Genomic DNA, 25,853 nt, shown 5'->3' with positions numbered 1-25,853 from the left:
TGGGATGCCTCTGTGTGCATTTGTTTCTTGAAAAATAACAAAAGCTCCTAAAAGCTACTTTTTCTGCCATAACAGAAATATTCGGTTTCCACATCCCACTTTTCTCCTCCTTGTGTTATCTACTTCATTTCCAATCATCGTACATAAATGCTTAGTACCTGCAATCTTTGCTTTCTTCAAGACTAAACTTCCTACAATTTCCCATGATTCCCAAAGGATATTTCATTTTAATACCTCCTTACTCCTTCTAATTTCACCTGCAAATTTTCATTTTTTTCAGTCCTTCCATTTACTTCTTCAGCTTGGTTCCCCATCCTGTGATGCTTTGTGACGAGGTCCTAGATCATACCTGACTAACCTATCCAGATGCTAGTGAAGCTAACGGAGAAAAGACAGTGAGTATTGACTAGAACAATGGCAGTAAAGCGACATGCTGATAATGTTACAAAACCAAGACAACAAAAATGATGGGAAATCAGAAACGAACAATATCTATGAGAACATATGTGATGATTACAAAAATGCTTAGAAAGTATTTAGGAATACTTTAGAAATACTTAAATTGAATAAATTTTAAGCGAGAATGCAGGCTGCGGGAAGTCAGGGAGGAATATGATCATTACCTCTGTTAAAAGGGTCAAGCCCTCATTAGGAAGAAAAATGATCTTAGGATGGCCACAGTGGATATAAATAGGAATAGCGGATTGATGCTATGCAAAAGGAAATCTTCAGACAAATATCAGGAAGCATTTTCTCACACTTAGGACGTTAGATTACAGAGCTGTCTCCCAAGGGAGATGGTGCAAGGAGCTTCACTGTATGAGTCATTTAAAATTAGATTGAAACAAAGCACCTGCATATACCGCAGGCAACAGAGCTTCCTTGGCAGGCAGACAACCTCAGTGACCTGATACATCTTAACCAGCTCTCCTTTCTATCATTCAATTTAATTTTAGTCTGTTTGTATTTAGGAAAATGAGAAAAAAATTTGCATTCCGTGAAGCACTCATCTATTTCTTTCTTCAAATGCTTGATTATATGTGAAAAATATGTAAATTATCATAAATATTCAGACATCTGACAGGTAAAACTAATGATCAGCTGAACTATTCTCTGGTTTGTGTCTTTATTTAGGAAGTTGTTTTAAAGCACTCTGCTCTCTGATTTTCCTTGCCACAAAGTGAGCTAGGAAGTGGTAACCAAATACATAAATACTCCACAGTTATCACAGTTATACTTGGAATGATTATGGTTGGAGCATTCACTTTTGGACTCCTAGTGCTTGAAATGTTTAACTTTGTAGATACTCCCTGAGCGATGTCAAAGCAAAAATAGTAGCAACAGAAAAGAAGATAATGCCGGAAGAAACCATTCATGTTTTAACAGCAAGGCTTCCTAAATTCGTTCCACTGAAGTCTTCAGTATGTATTTCAGAAGCTTGAATGCTTCATTTGGTTTTCTTTCAATTCCAGCTTTTCATTTTCCATGATAGAAAAGGAATTAACACATCTTTCTTTATATGATTCAGAATGTGCGGGCAAATATGCAGAATGGCAAAGAAGGGTTCAATGTGCTTAAAACAGGGATAACAGGTAGTCTCTATTCCAGAACACTAGCACGTGACATCGCCGGATTAATAATAAGGATATTTAATACACTTACCACATTATACGTCTGTAGAATAGCAAATATAGTATCTATATTGAGGAAAGAGGCAAAAAATATGATTCAAGAATGCACTGACACATTATTCTGACCTCAACACTATGCAGGGCTTAAAACATATTTTGAAGAAAAGACATGTGGTGGTCCGATCTCTCTTCAGTCTGGGAGTTGTACTTAGACCCTTACATTAGATAGGAGGAGATTAAGATAACATGGTTCATTCAGCTTAGCAAAACGAGGATGGGAGGAAGACAAAGATGCTATATTAGTATGTAACTGGTGATGTAAGAGGGAAACAAATAGCGTACGAATGCCTGAACATTGTGTCTAATATCATTTAGGACCTTGTAGGCTATCCCGTCTGGCTTGTCTGGCCTCCAAAAACTCTTCCAGAAAAGTGCAAATCTTACAGTTCTTGTGTCATATCTTCCAGTCTCACATGGGGACTGTGCTGGATATCCTTCATACCCAAAAGTACATCAGAAAAACATAGGGGAAGTAAATTTAGTCATGTAAATGAAGTTGGTTGCTGACAGAAAATGACAAATGGCATGGGTTTATATGGAATGAAGATCATCTTCTAAGTAGAAGAGGAGTGATGATCTGGAACAGTCTTTCCATAAGATGTAAGTGCAAGACATCCTATCACTGTGAGATAGATCTTGACAAGTTTATGACAGCACAAGATTCAAATCCATTTCTTAATGATGAAGAATGAGGGAGGTTCTTGTGACCAAAGCATGCAGTTGGAAGCACATGATCTGAAGGTGACTTGTTCTATAGTCTATGCCAGACAGAGCAAGAGTAGACTGTGGCAATCTGCTTGTATCAGGTTTATTGGGGAAAGTTGTCCTGGAATCTGACCTCTACTTATCGGACTTCTTTTGCAAGCCTAGGGAATTTTCGAGCTGACTTCCCCTAAATTTATGCTTAGCAGGGTCAGCAATGAAAGTGGTAGCTTGTCTTCTGTATATGTACCTAGTAGACTGAAATGTAAATGGACTGCACTGTCCTCTCTTTGAAGAACCATCAGCCCTGGAGTATAGTCCCTATTCCGCTAAGGCACTCCTAGCTCTTAAACAAATGTAAGATTGTTCACCTCACCTACTTAACTCCTTCAGCACGTGTCTGTAATTTACTGCACCTGAGGGTGAGAATGGAGTGAACAGAGAGAAAAAAATGCCTCCAGGGGCTGATTTAGAGCATTAAGTTATACACTAAAAGTTACATAGTGTGAATAACCTCGTAATCATATGCTGTTTTTCCTGATGAATTCCTGACCTATTCACACAATGAAAATGCACAGTATGAAAATGTTCAATGAGAAAGACAGCTGTTCAATATTTATTTTTATTTGAATGCTCTGTGTCTTCATGCCACATATCCTGCAAACTTTTGCAGCTGACAAAGTACAGGTGCTGTGGAGAAGTTTTTTTTCCCCTAATAAAAGAATGCAAGTAAACCAGCTAAACTAACGAGTTTGTTTTCCCTTCTTTTTCCTTGACTACTTGTTTGGAACGTGACTCGTTAATATCACTGCAAAAGTAAATACTATCTCACAACCCAATGTACTTCTGAGCACACTAAGAATGAGAAAAAGTGGCCAGAATGAGATAAAGTGTCAGAGGAAAGTAATTATTTTGTAAAATGCAGTTCAGCTGCACAAAGACCATTGTAAAAATACATCACTACACTTTGTTCCAACCCTTTTATAAATAAAGATTTTACTTACAAACTGACAAGTTATTGCAGGGCTGAAAACAGTAGAAACTGCAATATGTAATTAAAAAAACAGTAAAAAAAAAAGGAAATTCAGTTGTTGTATTATTAACAGTGTACTGTAAGAGCAATACATCTGTGGGGAAAATTTGTCTTCTGGAAAACTTACAGGTTTCTCCCTGAATCTCCCTTATCCAATCATAAATTGGAGTGTCATATTTCAAAGGTCTCTTGAGCTCATACTAGCTATCACTGTAGGAAGCCTCTATACAAAAAACAGGCTTTTTAGAAGCCGTGTGCTGTTAAGGTAAAGATTCCAAACACACGTTCTATATACATAAGATGAGGAGCTGATGAAACATTCAAAAAACTGAACGATTCTCCTAAGACACTGTCCTTTAATCTGATCATGCCTGGAGTGATTCTTTTTTTTTTTCCCTTGTGACTTTCACTGACAAACCACTAGTGCCAAGAGTCAAAAAACCACAGTAGGATGCAGTAAATTACTTGTAAGTGATCAAACAAAAGAGCACGCAGAATTTGAAACTGCATAAAGCCCAGAAGGTCATAGATGCAGGCTCTACTCCAGCTGATTCAACCTAAGCCTCAACTTGGAAGATAACACCAACTTTACACCTCACAGCCCCTAAAAAATCTTGCTTTCTTGCTTCTCTTCTGAAAATAGAATTCAATTCTGAGATCGAATTCAATTCTGAGAGAACCTGTCTGGATGTGATCCTGGGCAATATGCTCTAGGTGACCCTGCTTGAGCAGGGAGGTTGGACTAGATGATCTCCAGAGGTCCCTTCCAACCTAAACGATTCTGTGATTCTGTGATCGCACTAAAGTGTGAGGAAAGAGGGCAACTGAGCCATAATCAGCTTAACCTCCTCATGACAGAAAGCACCTCCTGCTGTGTTCCTATCAAGAGTTTCATGTTTGAAATTACCCTGAAATGAAACCTCAAGAAAGGAAAAGTCACCAGCCCCATCCCTCCTATGGATGGCAAAACAGTCACATCTTTGGTTTTCACTAATCAACCAATTGTATTCTCTTGCCCTCTAGGTTCTTGCATTAGCTAGAAGAACCCATCCTGATGTTGCCTGTAGTCCCTTAACATGGGGGTTCACGAAGTAGCAAAGGCTGGGGACCGATGCTGCAGGGATACTGCCAGGTGAGGTTACAAAGGGAATTCGTCAAACACTGTTGTGGGGAGAATTCCTCCATTTCCATCATTTTGCTTTGTGTCTTTTCTCTTACTATCTAAATTTCACCACTGAGCATATAACCATGCATGTATCTTCATACCATCTGTCCCCTTTCATATTTTTTATAGCTGAATCCGTTGGAGTTTTAATTTGAATCTTTATCTATCAGAGATTTTTATCCTGTCTTGGGCAGACAAAAAGAGGGTTTCCAAAGATAATAATAATTTTAGCAACCTTCAGGAGACTTTATTTCTAATTGTTTTAGCTGTGGAGTTTCTATGCTTGGTGGACTGATATCCAAATATGGCTGGGAAAATACGCAATGAAGCATGTGCTAGGGATTACAGACACAACTACCTGCAATCAAAATCGACCAAGAGGGGTTAAAGAATTTTTCTCAAGAGACTCATATTATGAAGTAACCAAAGCCAGCAGCTTTTGGTTAGGTCTAACTCATAAAGGAAACTTTTTCTGCCATATACCATGTGTCACTTTGTTGAGAAGGATACTGCATCCAGGCTCCTTGGCACGTTCTTAGGACATAGTTTCTGTCTATCTGCAACCAGAGAAAAGCTCCTTGTAACTGCTGTGGTGCAGGATCTGCTTCCCATGAGCACAGCCTGTATTCTCTGGAGCAGGCACTCTGATAGGACCTGCACATACTGAGTAAGGGAGGAGAAAATAAATGCACCCCCCTGCTTGCATCTTTATAAAAGTCTTTCAGACCCTTACCACGGAAAACCGTTAATGGGACACCTCTTGATAGCAAGTTGCCTACATAGCCTACTATAATAGAAAAAAGGTAAACCCCAGCTTTCTTTAGAATAATTCTTCGGGGCTTATTATAAACAAAATTGAATTCTCTTTAACAGAATGCATTAAAAATCCTGACAACAGTAGTGTTCTATAGCAGAAGAAGCATTTTAAAGGGTTTTCAGGCAGAAACCAGCTCTCCTAGTGAAGCTTTAAGATGTGAAATGGTTCCATTTCTCCATTTGCATATGGCTAATCTAACAGAACACGCCTTGAGAAACTGGCAAGCAGGCAGCTGTGAGCTACTTCATTCCTGCATTGTCAAATGCCCAGATCTTTCCAGTGATGTGGCCTTCCACCTCCTTAGAATGAGAGGACACTGCATTCCCACTCCTAGGGGCTAGTCAATCGTCACAATATTTATCTGTTTTTTTAAACAGCCTTCTCTATTTGCCACCTTTGGTTATTCATCACAATATCAATTTCTTCTCCATTCCTCAGTTCCCCCCTGTGTTGACTCCCCCCACCCATATGTATAACTCACCTGACTCACCGTTTGCTTTTTACTTTCTTGTTCTTGCTAGTGCCAGCCATTGTGAAATATCTTTTTATTTCCCCATTGCTCCTTAGATATGCTCAAGAACTCCTATTAATATCCACATCATCAAATCACCGATCTTTTTCATACCTCTCTTTAAGTTTTCCTACATAAAGTCCTGATAACAATTAAATCACTGCTTCATGGAGACCTGCTGCTTGACATTCTGCCCACAATTGTCTCATTTCTTCCTTGTGTTTCCCCTATAGACTGCTTTCAGCTATTGTCCTTTATCTCATACTGCAAGGGTGATTTCCCTAAGGAAAGGACTGTCTTACTCTCTGCTTCTACAGCACCTACCCAATGGCTTCTGGTCTATGCCTAGGGCTCTGTGACAACCTGTTAGTAAAAATAGCAACAAGAAAAAAAGTTAATTTGGTTCTTTCATTTAAAGGTCCTATATTCTCTATGCTTATCAGGGGAGAGCATTCACATACACAGAGCAGAGGAGTTTGTGGGATTATTCTACATCAGTAGCATCTTCTGAAACTGATGATGCTATATTTTGGGTTAGTTTTTTCTGTCTGCATGATGTAAAATAACTGTAAATGTAGGTCAGCAACTGGACCGTTATATTTCATTCCAGCATATTTGACCTTGATTTCTGCTGTATTTCCATTACTTTTGCTGGAAATGTAATGGGAGCCCTCCACTGGCCCAAAGAAAACCTAAAAGACCTATTTATTCTTTCATTTACACAAGGTCAAAGATGGAATAATTATATTTGAAATCAGCATAAAGCCAGTGTATGGGTTTCTCTACACCATAAAGGGTTTGTTTGTTTGTTTCCGGTATCTTTAGTTTTTTTATCAGACACTGCATTGCTTTGAAACACAAACACTCCTTTTATTGCTTGGATTTCGTTGGTCTTTTATCTTGTTTTAATTAGCTCACTTGGGAAGTAACATAACTCTGTTGCAGAGAAAGTCGTATCAGCCTGTGCTTTGTGCAGCTGAATCCTTCTTTTGAGTTAACCATACAAATTCAGGCCCTCCTCCCACACTTACACTGCATTATTCCACACTTGGTACAACCTGCTTCTCTCAGTGTCCTTCATTATTTCAAGATCATCTTGATAGGAAGCAGCCTATACCCTTGCAATGTGCTGGTGGGCAGCAAGATGCATGCCTTTGTTCACATATCTGGAGTCCACCATAGCAGCCGTGACCAGGACTGTTTGTGCACTGTTTGTGCAAAGTCCTAAAATACCTTGCCGTTGAAACAAAGTAATCAGTGAGATTTAAAAAAAAAAAAAAAAACACTCTTACCCCCAAAGACCGAAACAAGGAACTTTTATGTCTTGCTGCAAAGCAATTTCTGCTGAAAAAAGAGAAATACAGAAAATACAACCCAATCCTTCCTCCCCTTGTTCTACAGAACATTGTGCAAACAAGAGAAGACTGTAGGAGCTCACTTCTGCTCACAGGGAACTCCTGACTACAGGTGTGTCAGCAAGGCAGAAACAGGGCCAGGCAACCAAGGAGGAATACTGAAACATTGCCTGGGTATGTGGGACAGAATTAGGCAGGCCAAAAAACAGCAAGAGTTGAAACTGGTGAAGGATATGAAGGGCAAAAGGAATGGTTTCTATAGCTATATCAGCAGCAAAAAAGGAGGGCCAGGGAGAATGTGGGCCTGGTGCCCATCAGGGTAGGTAACCTTCTGATGGACAGCATGGACAAAGCTGAGGCACCCAGTGCCTTCATTGCCTTAGCTGTTACTGGCAAGGTCTGCTGCTCCCAGGCCGTTCAGGTCTCAATTCGGTAGCAAAGGCTAGCAGAGAGGGGTACTGCGCATGGTAGAGGAGGATCCGCTTAGGGCTAGCTTGATCCACTGGACATATTCAGGTCCACAGGATTGGGCAGGCTGCATCTGAAGGTGCTGAGGAAGCCGGCTTGATGTTCATGTGGGATTATTCATGTCTGAAAATTTGTGATGATTAAGGGGGCAAAGGCTAGAGAAGGCAATTGTTAAAACTATCTTCAAAAAGGGTAAGATGGATCTGGGGAACTACCAGACCACTAGCCTCACCTCAGTCCTGGGAAAATCATGGAGCATGTGCTCATGGAAGTGATCTTCAGGCGCGAAGGTGATTGGCAACAGGCAGTACAAATACACCAAGGGCTTGACCAACCTAACTGCTCTCTGTGCTGCAACGGCTTTCTCGATGGAAGAGGTGAAAGCAGTGGCTGACCTTGACCTTGACTCTAAAAAGGCTTTTAACACAGCCTCCTAATAGCCAAGTTGGGGAGGTACTGATACAGAACCAGAGCAAAGGCTACTTTTGTCTACTTACCTTCACCCTCCTTTGCTGCAGGTAACTATTGCACAATAAATTTTGCAGTAATCTCTGATGGATGACTTCTGATAGTTTTCTTACTTTATAGCATCATTCAGGCTGCTGGATATTTAGTGGGGTGGGCAATGCAAATTGCAATTCGTATTCTGTAGTCATAGTTATGGCTCAGTGAACGTATGCTCATAAAAAAATCCTTTGCTTCATATGGAGATGTTGATAGGAAAGTATTACGGAAGGTCCAATACACCTTGTCATTTGAAAACAAAATTGCTTCAATATTTTTAGAAAATTCTGAGGCTGACAAAATAGAAAGACCTGTAACAATAGGGAGTTTCTCAATCTGAATTAGAAAGACTCTCCCAAAAGACTTTTTGGACTGCAGTTTACGGTATCTAGCAGAGCACTCTTTACTACAGGAGGTGATCTTTCTTCAGCTGAAACAGAATAATGTGGCATATCAGAATTATGAACGCATAGTGTCCAAAAGGATATAAAATCCAGGGGAACTTCAAATGGATGCAATAGCATGATAAACACATGCAAACTGGATATAATTAATACTGTGTGTTTCCAGTAATATATTAAAAAATTGAGAACGCAGCATTATATACACTTGAGAAGAACACATCATTATGATTTGTAATTTGAGATGTGAAAGTCTTTAGCATCTTTTGTAATGCCTACAGACAAATGTGCCTCATCGGGGCTATAGCCTTTATTCCCTTTCAAGCTCAGACTGTATGGCACTTAACAGTATGTTTCTAATATATTCTACATTTAAACTATCACAGCACAATACATACTGCAGCTGAAGTTCAGTTAGAATTGTATCTATAATGCCCATATTAACTGGGTGTGATCTGCTTTCTGTTAAAAACCAGACAAAATCTAGTATTTTGCATAGAGAGCACTAGTAAAAACTAAATTGAAGTAGGCAATGCTATAGTACAGCCTTTAATTAATCCCTCTCCTAGTGCAAGAATGTTTCCACTAATAACTACTTTAAAAATTCCAAAAAGGTGGAACTTGGATCTCCTCCTCTGGAGGTTAGTCTAACATTCAGTCCACATCATTATACGAAAATTTGTTCCCACTATCAAATTCAATTGTTCATCTTTTTCAGATACATCACTTTAGCGCTGGTTATGTACTTGCCCAACTTTCAATAATCTTTATTCATCCATGAGTTTCAGACATGTTAAATTATCTAAGCTTCTCAATCATTAGCCAACAAAGTTGTATTTGATGAGTTCGCTAAATTTATTCCCTGCAGCCCTCCTGGTAATTTGCATTACTTTTGTCTGGACACTTCAGTTTGTTAATACATTTCTGGTAGTGACTGCACTGAACTGTAAGGAATGGGGCATGTCTTGGGCTAAGCTGAGACATGGTCAAACCAGCCCAGGAAAAAGGATGAATCCGTGGGTTGAGCTCATTTCTTGATCGCTCTGATGCTGAGACCCCTTTGGTGCTGATCTACCTAGTGATTTAAAATTAAGTACATTGAAATTTGTTTCAGTGGGCCTGTTTGAGCAGAAAGGCTTTATGGAGCTCAGAAACACACACAATAGGTGTTCTGTGTAACTTGTTCCTGCTTTCCATCTTGCAGAGCCCTGGAAACATACACAAGCAAAGAAAAGCATTATGTGCCTGAGGAACCCACTTGTAGCTGATTTTATCAGCTGATGCAGTGTAAAGAAACCCTGAACTGGCAATACGTTGCTGCTTCCAGGAGCCACAGAATCCCGATAGAAAAAATAAATTAGATGAACTGAATGTCCATGCACACTTCTGCTGAGCTACAAGGCAAGTGGAGGGTCCTGCACCTAGGCAGGAATAATCCCATGCACCAGGACAGGCTGGGGGTTGACCTGCTGGAAAGCAGCTCTGCCGAGAAGGACCTGGGAGTGCTGGTGGACAACAAGTTAAGCATGAGGCAGCAGTGTGCCCTTGTGGCCAGGAAGGCCAATGGTCTCCTGGGGTGCATTAAGGCAGAGTGTTGCTAGCAGGCCGAGGGAGGTGATCCTCCCCCTTTACTCAGCCCTGGTGAGGACTCACCTCGAGTTCTGTGTCCAGTGCTGGGCTCCTCAGAGACATGGAGCTCCTGGACAGAGTCCAGGGGAGGACTAGGAAGATGATAAGGGGACTAGAGCATCTCTCCTATGAAGAGAGAGATGGGCCTGTTTAGCCTGGAGAAGACTGAGAGGTGATCTCATCAATGTGTACAAGTATGTGAAGGGAGGGTGTCGAGAAGATGGGGCCAGACTCTTCTCCGTGGTGCCCAGTTACAGGACAAGAGGCAACGAGCACAAACTGAAACACAGGAAGTTCCATCTGAACATGAGGAAAATCTTTCCTGTGAGGGTGACAGAGCATTGGAACGGGTTGCCCAGAGAGGCTGTGGAGTCTCCTTCCCTGGGGATATTCAAAACCCGCCTGGACGTGATCCTGGGCAATGTGCTCTAGAGGACCCTGCTGGAGCAGGGGGGTTGGTCTAGATGATCTCCAGAGGTCCCTTCCAACCTTAGCCATTCTGTGATTCTGTGAGTGAGAGGACTACATTAGGAAGGACCCTCACCTGACAGCCTCAACAACAGGAGCCAAGCAGCATCAAAACAGGTTAGTATTTTGACATCACCAGTGTTCTTGTCTGTGAGTGCTAGCTTAGACAGAGGGCTGAATTCCTAAGATAGAAGCACCACACAACATGAATACCAGTTATTAAAATAATCAGCATTTATACAGCCTCCAATTCAGAACAGACAGGAAAGACAGAGTCTGTCACACTCTTGCTATATTTCAGAAAGTTAAAAAAGGCACTGCAGAAGTTGTTATGAAACTCACCCTTTATAGTTCAATACTATAATTGTAAACAGCAGCTCTGCTACTCTTACAAAAAATGAAATCATATTTATTGCATTTTAATTCCCTACTACTTCCCCTAGAAAATGACAGAATATTTAAATAAACTTTAAAAAAGGAAGCAAATGTGATGTTTGATGCTTAAAAATGCATTAACAAAAGCAGACAGGATTCCTTATGTATTCTGATATACCCACTGGCATTACATTTTTGAGATTCTGTGCATTTACACTTTTGAGGGCTGCGCTTCCTTCTTTACTTTTTTAGAAAACAAATCAACAGTGCTTTGCACTTCATATTTAATGATGAGAATGAAATTCAACTCCTTTCTCTGCCTCAAGGATAAGGGGGAGAAACAACAGTCCATAAAATCACACTAATACAGAACTTAATCAGACCCTGAAGTTAGTGACTGTATTTAAGATTTCTTCTCTTATATTGTGACCTCAATGGTGATATATACACATTTACAACATCTCTGGATATGATGGTGAGAAGTGGGCATCATACTGGTATGGGAGCTACCACTTTGAGAAGAACTTACAATGGGAATCTGATCCTCACTATAAAGTATCTCATTCCATTTCTCCGTGCCCTTGAAACACTTTCTGCTCTTAAAAGATATGGCTTTTGAAAGACTACTTATATTTTTAGCTATACTCATCTTCCCTTATGATCCCTTTGCTTCCCATTTTAAATCAGAGTACATCATAAACTACTGTGTTTAGGTCTTAAGAATGTAGTATGTTATTTTTTTGTTTTATTTCCCATCTAATCCTTTACTGTAGAGTGCTCAGAATGTTCTGCTCATGAGGGAATGCTGTATAGAATGAGTAAGTGGTGCAAATTTTGAATTTCTTACAGCTTTTTACGTGGTGGAATGGAATCAAAGCCACTGGAATCAAACACCATCTCTTTATATAACCATTGTCCCCACAACGCAGAGGTTAAAAATTCCATGCCTTTGTGGAGCAGCCCTTAACTCATACGTTGAATTTGCAACACAGTAAAATCACATATCTACTGAAAAGGCACTAGCTGAACAGAAAGTTCTAGCCTGAATTTTGCCTCTGCACAGGCTAAATCTGGCTTGGGAGATGACAGTGAGTGAAGGCCTATACAAAACTTAAAAGTTTCCTTGGCAGGATGTTGTTTTTTTACGACCTTCTGCACCTCTCAGATGAATGGACTCAAAACATCTCCTGGTGCCGCCCACTTGCCAGTGTGTGGGAAGAGAGCCAGCGGCAAGACCTCAGCTTCAACCCGCATTCACTTTCCCAGGAGAGCTGAAAAATGATGATACAACCAAAAACATGGAATCTAATCCTTTAAAAATGCTCCTAAAACAATTGAAAGCGTTAAGAAATACGGAACATTCAGGTTTTACTGAAGAAATGTATTCACCCATTTTTTTAAAGGACTTCTTAACTCACAGTTTTCGATTAATAAGGAAATTTCAACTAACACTCAGCCTTCTGCTATGTAATACTCAACCAGTTAGAAAATATGGGTGAAATCCTATCCACATTTAAGCCAATTGGAATTTTACCACTGACTTCAGTGCACTTCAGTGGGCCCAAGAGAAGTCCCTGATCATATAAGTCATTATATAGCTTCAGCTAGTTTTGAATCTTAAGCAGTAAGTGAATTTGGGATAATTCCAAACAATCGAACAAATGACAAAAAGTGGATTTTTCATAATATTAATGCTGCAGTAACTAAAGAGATTGCTATTCACAGGATAAAATTAAGGAATATTCTTATATTAATAGCAAATTATGAGTATTTGCTAAACAAAATTTATAGAGGTTTTCAGAAGTAAACAAAACTGGCAAAAAAAAAAGAGTTCTACATGGCGCATAGTTGTGCTGCTTAAATTCACTTATTTTCATAATTTTGCTACATCCTTTACAGATATGAAAAAATTTTTCTATGTTTATATTTCCTACAGAATTCCACACTGCTAAAATCCTTCTTGCTGTTGTATATTTGAAACACATTTATGTTCTTCCAGATTACCAACAAGTTTTTTTTTTTCATAAAGTGTCTATACATTGAGCAATTCCTGTTATTTCCAGTACTGCTACTGTATATTTTACTTTTAAAAGGAAATTCTACCCATAACATACAGGGCTCTTAATTTTTTTTTAATGCTTCATAATGATGTCTTACAAGCGTTAACTTTCAATCAAGTGACTGATCGCATCTACTTTTTGGAAAAGATATCGAAGCTGTTACATTTTTGTTTACGAGCATTACTATTCTTACCCAACATACATTTCAAGTACATTTTAAATCTACTGATATGTTGCACTGGCTAAGAAGTTTTGCTGATCTAGTAAGGAGATGGGAACGGTCTATGAAGTCAGTGATCCATGTATTAAGTCTACATATAAGTTTTGACATATCAGAGAGGTGACAGTATACTGAGTCAACCCTTCTATTTGAGAAGTGGTGAAAGACAGCAAACACATATATAGAGTCTGTCTTTTTAGATATGGTTTCCTGTATTTTACTGATTTGTTCATATTATGCCAATTCAAAGACTGTCTATAAATCTGGCCATATAGGACTTCATTCCAGAACTGGAAAAGGAACTTGAATTATTTTACTGGGGGATGTCCTTCTGTGTCGCATCAGTTTGCTTGAGAGATGACTGGCTTTAATGCTGTGCAGAAACACTTCCTCCTCTGTTACAAAATTGTTGTTATTTTACCTTACCCAGTACCTATGTCAGAAATATATATGTTATTTCCAAACATGTTATCACTCTGGGCCAAATTATGATTTCTTCAATCAGTAGAGTAAACAGGGGTTTTGCTATGAAAACACAAAGAAAAATCTTCAAGATTTGTCTGAGAAGTTGTGAAGAAATTTCCAAATAAATGAATTTGGAGTACTTCAAGCAAACTCCCTCTGCCCCAAGTAGGAATGCATTGGTAGAATTCACTGGAACTTTATTACAAATTCAGAACTTGGATATTTTTAATTCTAAAGCTTTTGTAACTTAAAATCTATTTTAAAACTCAAAAATAATGTGTGCTTCAGAAGAAAGAAGCATAGAGTATTCTCAGAGAAGTATTCCCTGAGAATATATACTGTTTTCACTTTTAAATTATATCTTGCTATTATCCTGCTATGGATGAAATCACGACTATTATTTGCTTGCACCAGAACAAGAAGTTCCTAACTAAAATCACTGAATGTTTTTCTCAGAGTAATACTAACCTTTCCCCCACTCCTAACAACACTGAATACTATACTGAACAATATAAAGACTCTTATCAGATAAGTCCCCACTTGGCCTCTTTCTCCACTGTGTTACCGAGATGTTTCTGATTCTCCTTGGAATTCATACAGTAGAAGGTAAACTGACTAAGTCAAACCTTAATATTCAAGAAGTGGTGAAAGACAACACATGCACCTACACAGAGTTTGTCTTTTTATCTCAGGTTAATGACAAGTCCCCTTTTCTAAACATCTTCCTGTTAGAGACAAACTGATACATACTGACCAGAAAGTCAGATTGGACTGACTCAATTGAACTGTAGAAACATAACTAAATATAGAATGATCTTTTCAAGAAGAAAAAAGTGCAAACCAATCTATTAACTCTGAGAATCATTTAAAAGAAGATTGATTTGTCTCAGAGACCTAATGACCAGTGTTGGTAAGGAGAGACAATACAGCTCTTTGAACAAGCATGATCCCATGAGTTGTTGATCTAGACAAGGATTCTAAAATCATCTCCTGAGGAATATAGGGGGATTGGAAATCTCTTTGCCCTGGTGGGTACAACTGTCATAAGCAAAGTCAATCACTGAAGATTTAATATGCTCAGGAAAGCTTGTGATTGAATACCAAAATCCTTCCCTAAAGAAGTTACTACAGTCATGAGGGGTTACTCAGGTAAATGGAGCACATCACTTAGGTAAGTAAGGATATTGTCAGAAGTCTCTGTACGGGAACAGAAAATACAGCATCCATAAACCAGGTGTATTTTCTCATACACTATCTATTATCTGTCATAACATATAGGTAGATAACACATTATCTACTATTTCTCAGAGCGCATATCTGCTAATTGGGAAGCCTGGGCATCAAAGACAGGACCTGTGCAGAAACTGGTTTGTTGAGTTTATTTTGGTTTGTCTTTAGTTTATGACCTTTTGGCTTCAGTGAACTTGTCGTCTGTGATCAGAGAATGATGTGACGGACATCATTCTGTAGTTATGACTTTGGCCCTTTCTTCAGATAGATTCTCGGAAGGCTTCAGGAGTTATGCAGCCTTCCCCAACCAGCATTTCAGCTTGCTGCCCACTCAGCTCTGGTAGCTGGTATTAAGACACCTCTCAGTATCCCCGAGGGACATGACAACATTATGAATTAATTTAAACTAGCAGTTCAATCTCTAAGAACTTGCCATAAATGAATGAAATTACATGGTCAAGCAATGACAGACTTGTACTATACTTATGCTCTTTCAAACACCTAAGTTAACAAAAAGATCTTCAAGAAAAGATTAATATTCATTGAATGTCTCATAAAAGTAATAGTGTGGTGTTGACCTTGTATTAAAGTTTATCTAACTTTTTCCACTAGGTGTCAGACTGTGAGGAAAAAAGGAAGAAAGGAAAAGAAGATATATTTTCCTGGTATTTGACCTTCTTTAATGGAAATGTTTGTTACAGTGTATGTATTGATATAACTCTTTATGAAAATTTATTTACCTTCCAATGGGTACTTTGTACTGATTAGGTGAGAAAGGATTACCTTCTTTCCTGCTATTTATAACACAGCTAATGATTTTCTTTGGTGTAAATTGCTCCTTATTTATCTTCAGATGCTTTCCTTGATAGGGACAAAGTCAGTACAGAAAGGTCTTCACTGCATTTTCTACTACAAGGTAAAAACATGGGGCTGTTTTCCATAAATGATTCTATTCACCCAGGCATACTTACATGCATGGGTCATATATTTCACATAAAGGGTGTTGCCTGCAATTTTGCTTTCAGGATTGAGATAACAATAAAAGGATCCATTCATTATTCAGTTATCTTAAATACTAGTTTATTTCTAAGAAAAATATGACTTAAAAAAGTGTAGCATAGTTTCTGGTTTTATTACAATGCCATGCTGTGTAACTGCCCTTCAGTTCCCAGTAGTTTAACTTTTGGGATAGCTATGCTTTGGAAAATGTTTGCAATCAGATGAATAATCAATTAGTTCTCTTCTCTCTCCTGTTCTGCACTAGGGTACTACTAGCTCTTTGCCCCACAAATAGACATTTTCTAATACAGCCATTAGGACAGTCCCTATTACTTTGTCATATTACGAAATTAATGAATTCATTTCAACAACTTTACGAAGCCTGTAAGACATGCCATCACAAAACCTTCCTGTTTACTTATATTGTGCTGTTTCAACCTCTGATATACACTGGTATTCGCAAGAACACTGTGTATCACAAGCATAGGAGAAAAGTATCAGCCTTACAATTTATTTCTGTTGTAAACTTTGCTTTGCCCTATGCTAGAAATGCAGTTATTTTTGCTTAAATTTTGTGGAAATTTCCTCAAGCATTTGGTGCAAGGAACTAGTGTTTCTTTCCTATAATTACAACGTATTATCCTGTTTTTCTTAGCCAGTTTTAATACACTAAAATATAATGAACCCATCTGCATTTAGCTTTTAAATATGAAACTGTTTTCATCATTGCCATCTGGCTCTTCACAAATTTCTGATAACAGTAGCAATGACACATTTGGAATGGGATGTCCCAATGCAATTCTATAAATTTAGAAAAAAAAAAAACCATAATGCAAACATGAGATTTAGCAGTAAAAGTGTGCTTACCTTCATATGTTCCACTTTCTAAGAGAGCACCACTTTTCTCCAATTCCATAAAATCTTCAACTGTGATGAAAATATAGTCCACACCAGGGACTTCTCCCTCCTTATGTGGTCTTGTGGTGCCTATTAATAAATGAAAAGACATGGTTAAGCACAAGAACTAAATGTAGGACAATCTTTTGGAATATTTTGGAAAATTTACAGAGTAAACTAAATGTTTATGCAACATATTATATGGCACACCCTCCTCTAGAGGATATCTTTCAAAAGCATATAGCTATATCTGTTGAAGTTGACATATCAGACACATCTGTAAGGATGGGCCAGATCCCCAGATTATTTATCCTAACTAACAAAAATGCATCATACTGCTATTCTTTTATTCTATGACCCTCCCTGAGACCAGGCATTCAGATGTAACATTAGTCTTTGATGTGATTTTTCTGTGGCTCCATACAAAGTTTTGTCTACAAATATTCTGCTCCATGCTCTTTTACACGTTTATTTATTACACAGCATAATAAATCTATGAGTAAGTCTGAGAGGGTTATAGTCACAGAGCTCTTTTCCGTGCCTACAGTGGACTTAAATGCCGTGATAAATGGTTAGGCGTAAGTGAGTAAGTGATTCAAATCACCTGCTAACCGTGCTGTCAGACTGCAGAGGTGCTTAAATTTAGTTATTGCCTCTATCGTCACCTCTGTATGACAAAATTCCATAAATGCCACCATACAGTATTTCATACACAGCTAGAACTAGCTTCACATTGGCTAGGAAAAGTTCAGATGTTAACACGGAAGCATCTGAATCTGACTGATTTCCTAGAGTGGCCCAATATATTGAGTTTAGCCCACCCCTACTTTGACTGAAAGCATGAAATACATCTCAAAACTACCTTTGGAAAAGGGAGACCAAGCTTTTAGGTCCTCCTCAGCCTCAGAGTGCTGGAAACATCTTAATCAATCAATTCTTTAGCAATACTGCAGTGATCACATCACACTCCTCGGTTTTGGTTTCAAGATCATTGACACTGGGAAGTGGCTAAAAAACCAGGTGTTTCCCTTCCTGGACAAATGTTTTAACATTACAGTACTGTGCAAAAGGATGCTGCCACTTTCTTAATTATTCACCCGCTACCTTAAACATTGCATTGTGAATCCCTTGTTATGCAATAATTGATTCAGGCATCTATTCAGGTCACCCACCATAGGACTTATTTCATCTATTTTTTGATGTCTATTCTGCAGACATCTGCATTTAAACATGATGAGTCATCTTACAGTGGGAAATTAAGAAAACTAAATGTAGTTGTCTACAAGTGTGCTATGTGTCTAAACGCCTATTAAAGTCAACAGTGAGCTCATCAATGGTGTAAGCAAGACAGCTATTCAGCTGACAAGCCATTAGGAGCTCAACTCTGTTGGCCATACATCGGTGTCCAGTGCTATTTGTGGTACCTTGGATATCTCAGAAGTCCTCATGAGGCTAGCAGATGTGACAAAGGACAAACAGGACACTCGCACCCTTCCGCAACTGCAGCTGGAAGCCAAGCAGGATGCCCTAAGGCATTCCAGGTAGGACTAGATTCCTATATTTAGGCAACTGTATCAAGCTCCAAAATGTAGGTGTCTTAATCTCATACAGAATCCCCCTCTTCAGGTAGACCCAAGGGAGACTTTTGTGAGATGAAGAGCATGAAGAGCACATTAGAAGTGCCAATTTCTCCTGATGACAATGAAAGGAGTCATAATGAACCTTAGTCCCACGCCTCTACTGATTCCACTATTAGGAATACAATTGGATAAATCTGTAAGATACTTTCCTTTATTGGTCTGATTTTGATTCTCTTTTCATTTCATTGTATCATTTAAAAGTAAAACTCTTCCTATTCGGCAGGTGATTTCTGGGAATTTCCTATTTGTAGAGATGACTTTTTTTTAGGACAATCATTATCGTGTTTCAGGAAGGATTTGGGTCTATTCCCAAAACGCTTGGGCATTTGGAGCGTCCATAAGTCTGCTGAGTTTACTTCCCATGGAAAATCTGACCTCTGGGGGTACAGCAGCATCCTCAAAGATACTGAACTCGTTGTTCTGACTGCTCAGAAGCACAGGAATTCTGTCAAGCCCCCCTCCCTCTCCCCCCACCCCTGAGCTCCCTGGAGCTCTATTAACAGCACAGGCATCAGATATTTCATCTGCATGCTCTCTCCTGAGGAATTCTTCATTCCTCTCTCTGAGGAATTTTTCACTCCCAAAGTCTATTGGCAGGAGTTGTATCTTCTCTCATAAAATACAAAAGATAAGCAAGGTTTGGTACATCAAGCCTATGTTGTTTTTAGACAGGGCACTGGGAAGAAGCTAGCATGTTATATGAATACCTCCAATTTACTGTTTCTTCCATAATTTTTTGTGTGGCCAAACTGGGATTACCAATAGACAACAGTTATTGAGGAATCGAGACATAAATACAGGCAAAATAAAATGTGGAAGTTAGTCTTGCTTTGAATGGAAAGTTGGACGAGATGACCTTCTGAGGTCCCTCTCAACCTACATTATTCTATGATTTTAAACATTAATACATTGTAGTTCATTTTAAAATAGGCAGTTATTCAACAATCAAGAAATACAGTGAGCATGTCTACAAAGTTTTACAGGAGCTTCAACAAGAGACTCAGCTATCCCTCTGTTTGTCTACTTTGGTCACCATCTTTGGTCTACTTGCCTATACTTAACTTTTACTTTTACATCAAAACCTGTTATTCCAGAAAATTGTAATGGAGTGTCTTTTAAACTCTCAATCTCTCCCTTAAATTGGATGCCAAAGACCAGACCTTTCTGCCTTCATGGGTGTGACTTAGTCATGTTCCTTTAAATATGGTGTATACATGAGAATGTTCTCATATGCCTTGCACTAGGAATTGAATATTCTGACTGTCGAATTTGCTTTTCCTAGTGAAAACTGAAATTGGAAAATTATGCAAATGAATATTTTTAAAGGAAGAACAGATTTTCTAGAAAATTTCTTGCCAGCTCTACCTATACCCAATATGTCGATCCTTCAATGCCAGCAGGTAATATTGTCACTCAGATGAGTGATACAATGTTTCACCCTGTTTTCATAAAATCCTTAAGTAGTCTGCTCCATGAGCTCTATAAGGTATCAACCCCTATACAGTACACCTAACGTTGTACTTTATAAGGTAGCAACCCATATAAGGTATACATAGGGTTATACCCTATAAGCTGTCAACCACTTCCTACTTCTAGAAAACGCAAGTAAGAGCAAACTACGGTCAGGAGTTGCACGTGTTCAGGGTGACTTTTACCCCGGGTATAGCAGTGTCCATCCCCACCAGAACTTTATAGCCTTTGGTAAAATCTCCTGGAGTTTCATTTCCCTCCAGCATCTGTTCTCATTCTCTCAGCCTGGAGGACCTGAGATCTTGCAAATGATTAAAGCAATTCCCCGGCTAATGGAATAAACAATAATTATAGCCTGTTTTACTCCTACACTCTGGACAAAGTGAGTTGCTGTTGTCTATTAATACTTTTGGTTTCCTTTATATCTTTCTGTAAGCGCCACAGCAAAGTGCAGGCAATAATATGTTAATAGTTTGAGACAATTAAGGAAGAATTTTAAATATCCTTCAAGATCTGAACATTGAGATCTGTTTTATATATAGGCATCTTGCAGATCATGGGCATTTTTTTTCTTTCATTGCTTTTAGACTAACGTAGAATTACTGTTCTCCGTAGATCTTGCCTTTAACTATACTCATATAAAAGAACAAGCAGGTCTAAAAACCACAGTTATTTAACAATTAAAACAAAAGATTAATTCCAAGCCTCATGTTTTTACAGAGACACAACACCTCTTATTGTAGAGAAAGAAGGTTTAATAGGACACATTTGCTACTGCTTATAACGTTTAGTCTTTTATTAATGTAAAGTGAACATAGGAACCCAGTTGCCATTTTGTTACCATGGTAATGTAAGAAAAAATAATCTTTGAATTCCATAATGAAAGAACATGATACTTTTAGATCTTGCAAGATCACAAACAGCATGGTATATTTGCACTACGCATATTTATGACAATGGCAATCTATTGTTCCTGTTAAACAGAAGACATGCAAGGAATAGCTTGCAAGCAACCATGATTGGTCGAGAGAAGCGACTGTGCTGTCACACAAAGTGTAGGTACCTTAGAAGCTGATGAGCTTGGTCCATAAAATCTGAACTGATTCTGACTCTCTTTGACTTCATGAGGATGAGTGCTCACGGCATTTCATAGAATAGGCTCTTACGAGCTTCTTTACCTACAAGCCTGACAATACCATCAGTGCTATTGGCATGCACTCTTTTTATAAGGGTTTCAAGGTAAAGTTCACTGACTTTTTGTATCTGCTTATATCTGTTGGTGAGAGAAGAAGACAGAGTCAGCCCAGGGGCAAGGATGAGCAGTCTAGGAGGGACGCTGGCTCCAAAGTTTCAGCTAAAAGCAGCTGTAAGCTTCTCATTTGGCTCTTTTAAACATTTTTTCTCTGACTAGCTCTGAACTGCTTATCATTTCACTAATCCAGTCACTCCAAAAAAAATTCAATTCTGATCCTCCTAATTTTTAAAAACTTACAGCTTAACAGACACAAGCTATGCCACGACAAAGGGTCTTGCATATGATCAGGAAACTTAAACTGAAATGATAAACCAGTATCTAAAGCAAACCACATCATTTGGCCTACTGAGGTATCAAAAATCCAAAAGGCTACAACTGTTTTTGCATGAAATGTTACATGTAGAGATAGGAATATCAGAAAACATACATAGCAAAGAAATAGAGAAAAATATCAAGGATGAGCAAGCTGTAATACTACTCATGATAAAGTCATCTTCATTTTCTAATTCTGATAATAAGAAAGTACTAGACTATATTATGACATTTTATGAGCTTTAATATTCCAATGCTGGAGGTCAGTCTTGACTGTGATTATTACATAAAGGCAGTGCTTGCATTGTTCATCTGTTTGCCCTCATATAAAACACTGAAGTCATTCACTGCACGATTACTTTGTCTGGATTTATTATAACTTTAGGATGGGTACCTGCTACAATTTAGAGATATTTAAGCTATGTGGCACGTTTTCAAAAAAAGATGATTTGCCTTTGAAGTTTCTTTTTTCTGCACTGCAAGAGAAATATGACATACTATATATCAGTGCAGGCTTTCCCCATGTTTAAGGTCATGTGATATGATGATGCTATGCTTCTGGAGAGGAATAAGGTGCTGTTTATATGAATAGCCTTTGAAAGTGCATTTTTCTTTTAAATGAATGTAGGGCACTCAGGGGGTATAAATTTAGATACCTAAGAAATCTCTGCAGTAAATAAGAAAGGGAATGTGTTAATTTAATAGCAATAAAGTATTTTTGAAACACTGCTAATATGAGCTTGTGAAACAATAAATAACATTTACCATGGTAGCTTTACACTGACTGTTAGAGCAGACTAGAAAAACCCTTCAGCTCATGAAGGGTTCAATACAAATTTCCATTATTAGTAAAAAATTTTAGAATTACTAACACTGGAAGAACTCCAGTGTTGGGAAGCTCCAAACCAATTTGCACAGTTAGGAGAACAGGTGCAATTGGTACACCAGGAACTTATATGTCTATTTTTTAAAATCTCAGTGTCTAAATATATAACTTCAACATATTAGTGCTTATGTATGAACAAGGGGCTCAGTTTGACTTCCATAAATATTTTTGCTTTTTAAAAACATTGTGCTTTCATAGTCTTCGTTTGACTGCTACTTTCAAAAGCAGCGAAGGTGCTCTCTCAGTATTTCTTTTATTGCTAACTCCATGTAGTTATGCACGGATAGTAAAACACACGTATTTATTTAAGCGTACCATAGGAATATGAATGTTAGTTAACCCCCCACGCCCGGAACTATGGCTTCAGAAAGACAGTGAGTACTTAAAGGTATTCTATGCTCAGTACAATAGACATATTTTCAAGAACACTTCACCTTGCACAGTAAATAACCCATGTCTTATGGTCTTTGGCAGCATTACAAGGATAATATCACTTCCCCAGGGTTCCTGTGCAGTCTATACAGTAGGCAGAAAAGCAGAAATAAAGGCCTTAGTCCCTGCATGGTCCAATACCTACTCACAAACGTTATGCAGAGGTTTCAATGCTCTGAGCTTCTAGGCATATTATAAATATATTATATTATTAATCTTCCTCATTGCAAGTTAGGCACAAACACGAGACACCTCTTTTCCATCCAAACATCTTCACTATTATTTAGCTGTATTTGCATTTGGATCTAACAGCACCAATCACAGATTGATTCCCATTGCACTAGGTAAGTACAAAAACAGAGACACGTTTTTGCCACAAGGGTTTAGAGTGGAAAGGGAAAACATGCTAATAACCTACAGCCCTTTTGCATAACGACTTATTCCTCAATTCATTTTTCCAAACATATCAAAGAAAGTAAGACCTTAATGTGCTAATTTGTTCCAAATATAACACGAACATAAAGACAAAAAGATCCTTAATATCCAAGGTCATTTCATTAGGCATTCTAGATTTAATTTGTTCTGTAATTCTGCATTGTACAACAGCTTGCTGTGGAAAGCAGTATGCCAGGCTGTCATACATTACAATAGCTGGAGGGATCCCTCCTGCAGAAACAGACTGCTAATCTTTAATAAACTTCAGCTGAGCCCTTGGTATGACCTTGTATACATTTTGCCTTAGAAAATTTTAACAATGTTTAATTAACTCTTCTGTTTGTCAAATTACTGAGGGACAACATTACTGTGAGGGAAATAAAATGTATGGGATATTATACCTATCTTGTCAAATCACTAATTGCATTAAGCTGAGAAACACCACATTCATCTTGATCTACTGAATTCCCAGCTGAGGACAATACTAAACATCATTTTCAAGTAAAGTGATTTTACATGTACTGCAAGCCAGGAAGTTCCAAGTGTTTATGATATTTCTTGCAACAACAACATACAGCACAATGCCATAAGCCCTTTCTTGCCCAGGGTCATGAAAACTAAAGGCTCTTTCATCTTTCTAACTATGCAGTACCAGCAATTTCTCTGATGCATTCCTAGAAAAAAAAAATTCAGAAGCAGGGGTCCGAATCCCAGATTCCTGGAAGTATTTTTCAGGGGAAATAGCTTCCAACTCCATTAATAAGCAGGATGCCAGTAAGTGTATTCCTGAAGGATAGCTTCAGGTTAATCGTTCCAAACCCCACCAGCAAAACAGTTAAATTCTCCACAATGAAGCAAAGCCAGGCACTTGGCAGTTGCTGAGTTGTGAGACTGCACCATTATACATAATATTACATCTTCCCTGGAGAGAAAAATCAGACGCTATTTAGAAAAAAGCAGTGTTTCTTTTACTATCTCTGAGAATTTCTGATCCAAGCTTTAGTAGAATGGGAAATGCACATAGCCATACTTCACAGGACTATTACTTTCATTAGTAGGTGATTAATCAAGGTAAATTTAAGAAGTTTTCCATTCCCACTCTATCATTAATGCACACCGATTTTAGTAGAAATAACAGATGAACTAGATGACTCAATCGAGTGTCCTCTGAAGTTAGCTGGAAAATTTTCACTGTGTGGGCAATGGATTTGGACCATAATAGAAGAAACTCTTAAATAAAAAAGCCCAGCCCTCATCATTAAGGTTTCTAACATACATTGGGATTAATGTCATCAAGTTGGTTATGTTCTGATCTTTTCTGAAGAAGTAAAATGTAAGAGTGTAAAAAGCAGTTTTAAGGCACTGTGCTATTTTGTAGCTCCAGGCTCTCTAAGACTTCATAATTCCTGGGACAATGTATTTTATACTTTGTAGTATAAAATAGTGACAGGGCCTTCCTGATTTGAGACCTAGGATACACAGAGTAAAAGACAGGGATGCCCTTTTTCACAGAGTACATGTATTCAGCATGTGATTCTTTAAAATTTCACTTCTTCAAAACCTGAGGGATGAGCATTAGATAAGCTAGATAAGCTCCTGCCTAGTGGTTAGCAGGTTTAGTACACTCCAGATTTACATAGTCTTTCAAATACCTCTTTTCAGATTCAATATATGTCCAGCAGCTCCCTATTAAACATAGTCTGAGTTTTCTATTTGTTCTCCGATTTTCATACAATGTGATTGATGCTGTACAATATACATAAAAACATCCCCAAAGATCATTTCTATCTTGTAAAAATTAGTCATAGCGGAGCTAAACAGCCAAGTAAAATCAGGAGATGGGACTGACAATAGTTTCGGTTGTGGAGTGTTGGTGGTGGTAGGAAGGTTTTGGGGTTTTTTCATTTGTTTTTTTGTTAGTTATGAAGTGTAGAGCTAATAATTAATTAGGAGAAGACCACTGGGACCAGCAAGACAACTGAAGAAGAAGGAATGCAGCACCCAAGAGCTACTGGCTGAGACAGAAATTTGAGAAGTTTTCTTTAAAATATACCAGCTGAGGATCTGATCCATTGCACTTGCACACTGTTATCTTGTGACAGGCACTGATATACTGGGTGTTTCTTCTGCAAAGCTGTCAAAGCTACTCATTGACCAGTAATCACAGCATGAACTGGGACACTTTCCTGCTGCTGATGAATTCCTCATTAGGGCTGCAGAGTACTTACTTTTAAGAGCAACTCTGACCCAGCATTAAGCCTATCTATAGAAGTTTCATTGCCAGCACAGCTTTTGAGCAAATAACTTTTTCATTATCTTTGCCCGGAGTACCTTTTAAGATGTTAACAATAGACTTCAGAGATAAAAACTAGTAACAGAGAAGTATGAATACTTCGTGTCAAATTAGGCATGTAAGATTGCAGAAGATACTTG

General features: G+C 38.3%; 1 protein-coding gene across 11 annotated transcripts in view; it reads right to left on the bottom strand.

Moving 5' to 3' along the window:
* Positions 1-25,853, bottom strand: part of MAGI2 (membrane associated guanylate kinase, WW and PDZ domain containing 2) — a 757,526-nt gene that overhangs the window by 289,734 nt on the left and 441,939 nt on the right. For all 11 annotated transcript variants that reach the window (XM_068924402.1, XM_068924568.1, XM_068924499.1 and 8 more), the window contains one exon: positions 16,961-17,080. In XM_068924402.1, coding sequence (XP_068780503.1) covers positions 16,961-17,080 — 120 coding nt within the window. The remainder of the gene's footprint in view (positions 1-16,960; positions 17,081-25,853) is intronic.

This window comes from Struthio camelus, chromosome 1 (assembly GCF_040807025.1).
Source record: "Struthio camelus isolate bStrCam1 chromosome 1, bStrCam1.hap1, whole genome shotgun sequence".
Classification (NCBI taxonomy): domain Eukaryota; kingdom Metazoa; phylum Chordata; class Aves; order Struthioniformes; family Struthionidae; genus Struthio; species Struthio camelus.
Note: the sequence above shows the minus strand (reverse complement) of the source record. Positions and strands in the feature narration are given on the sequence as shown.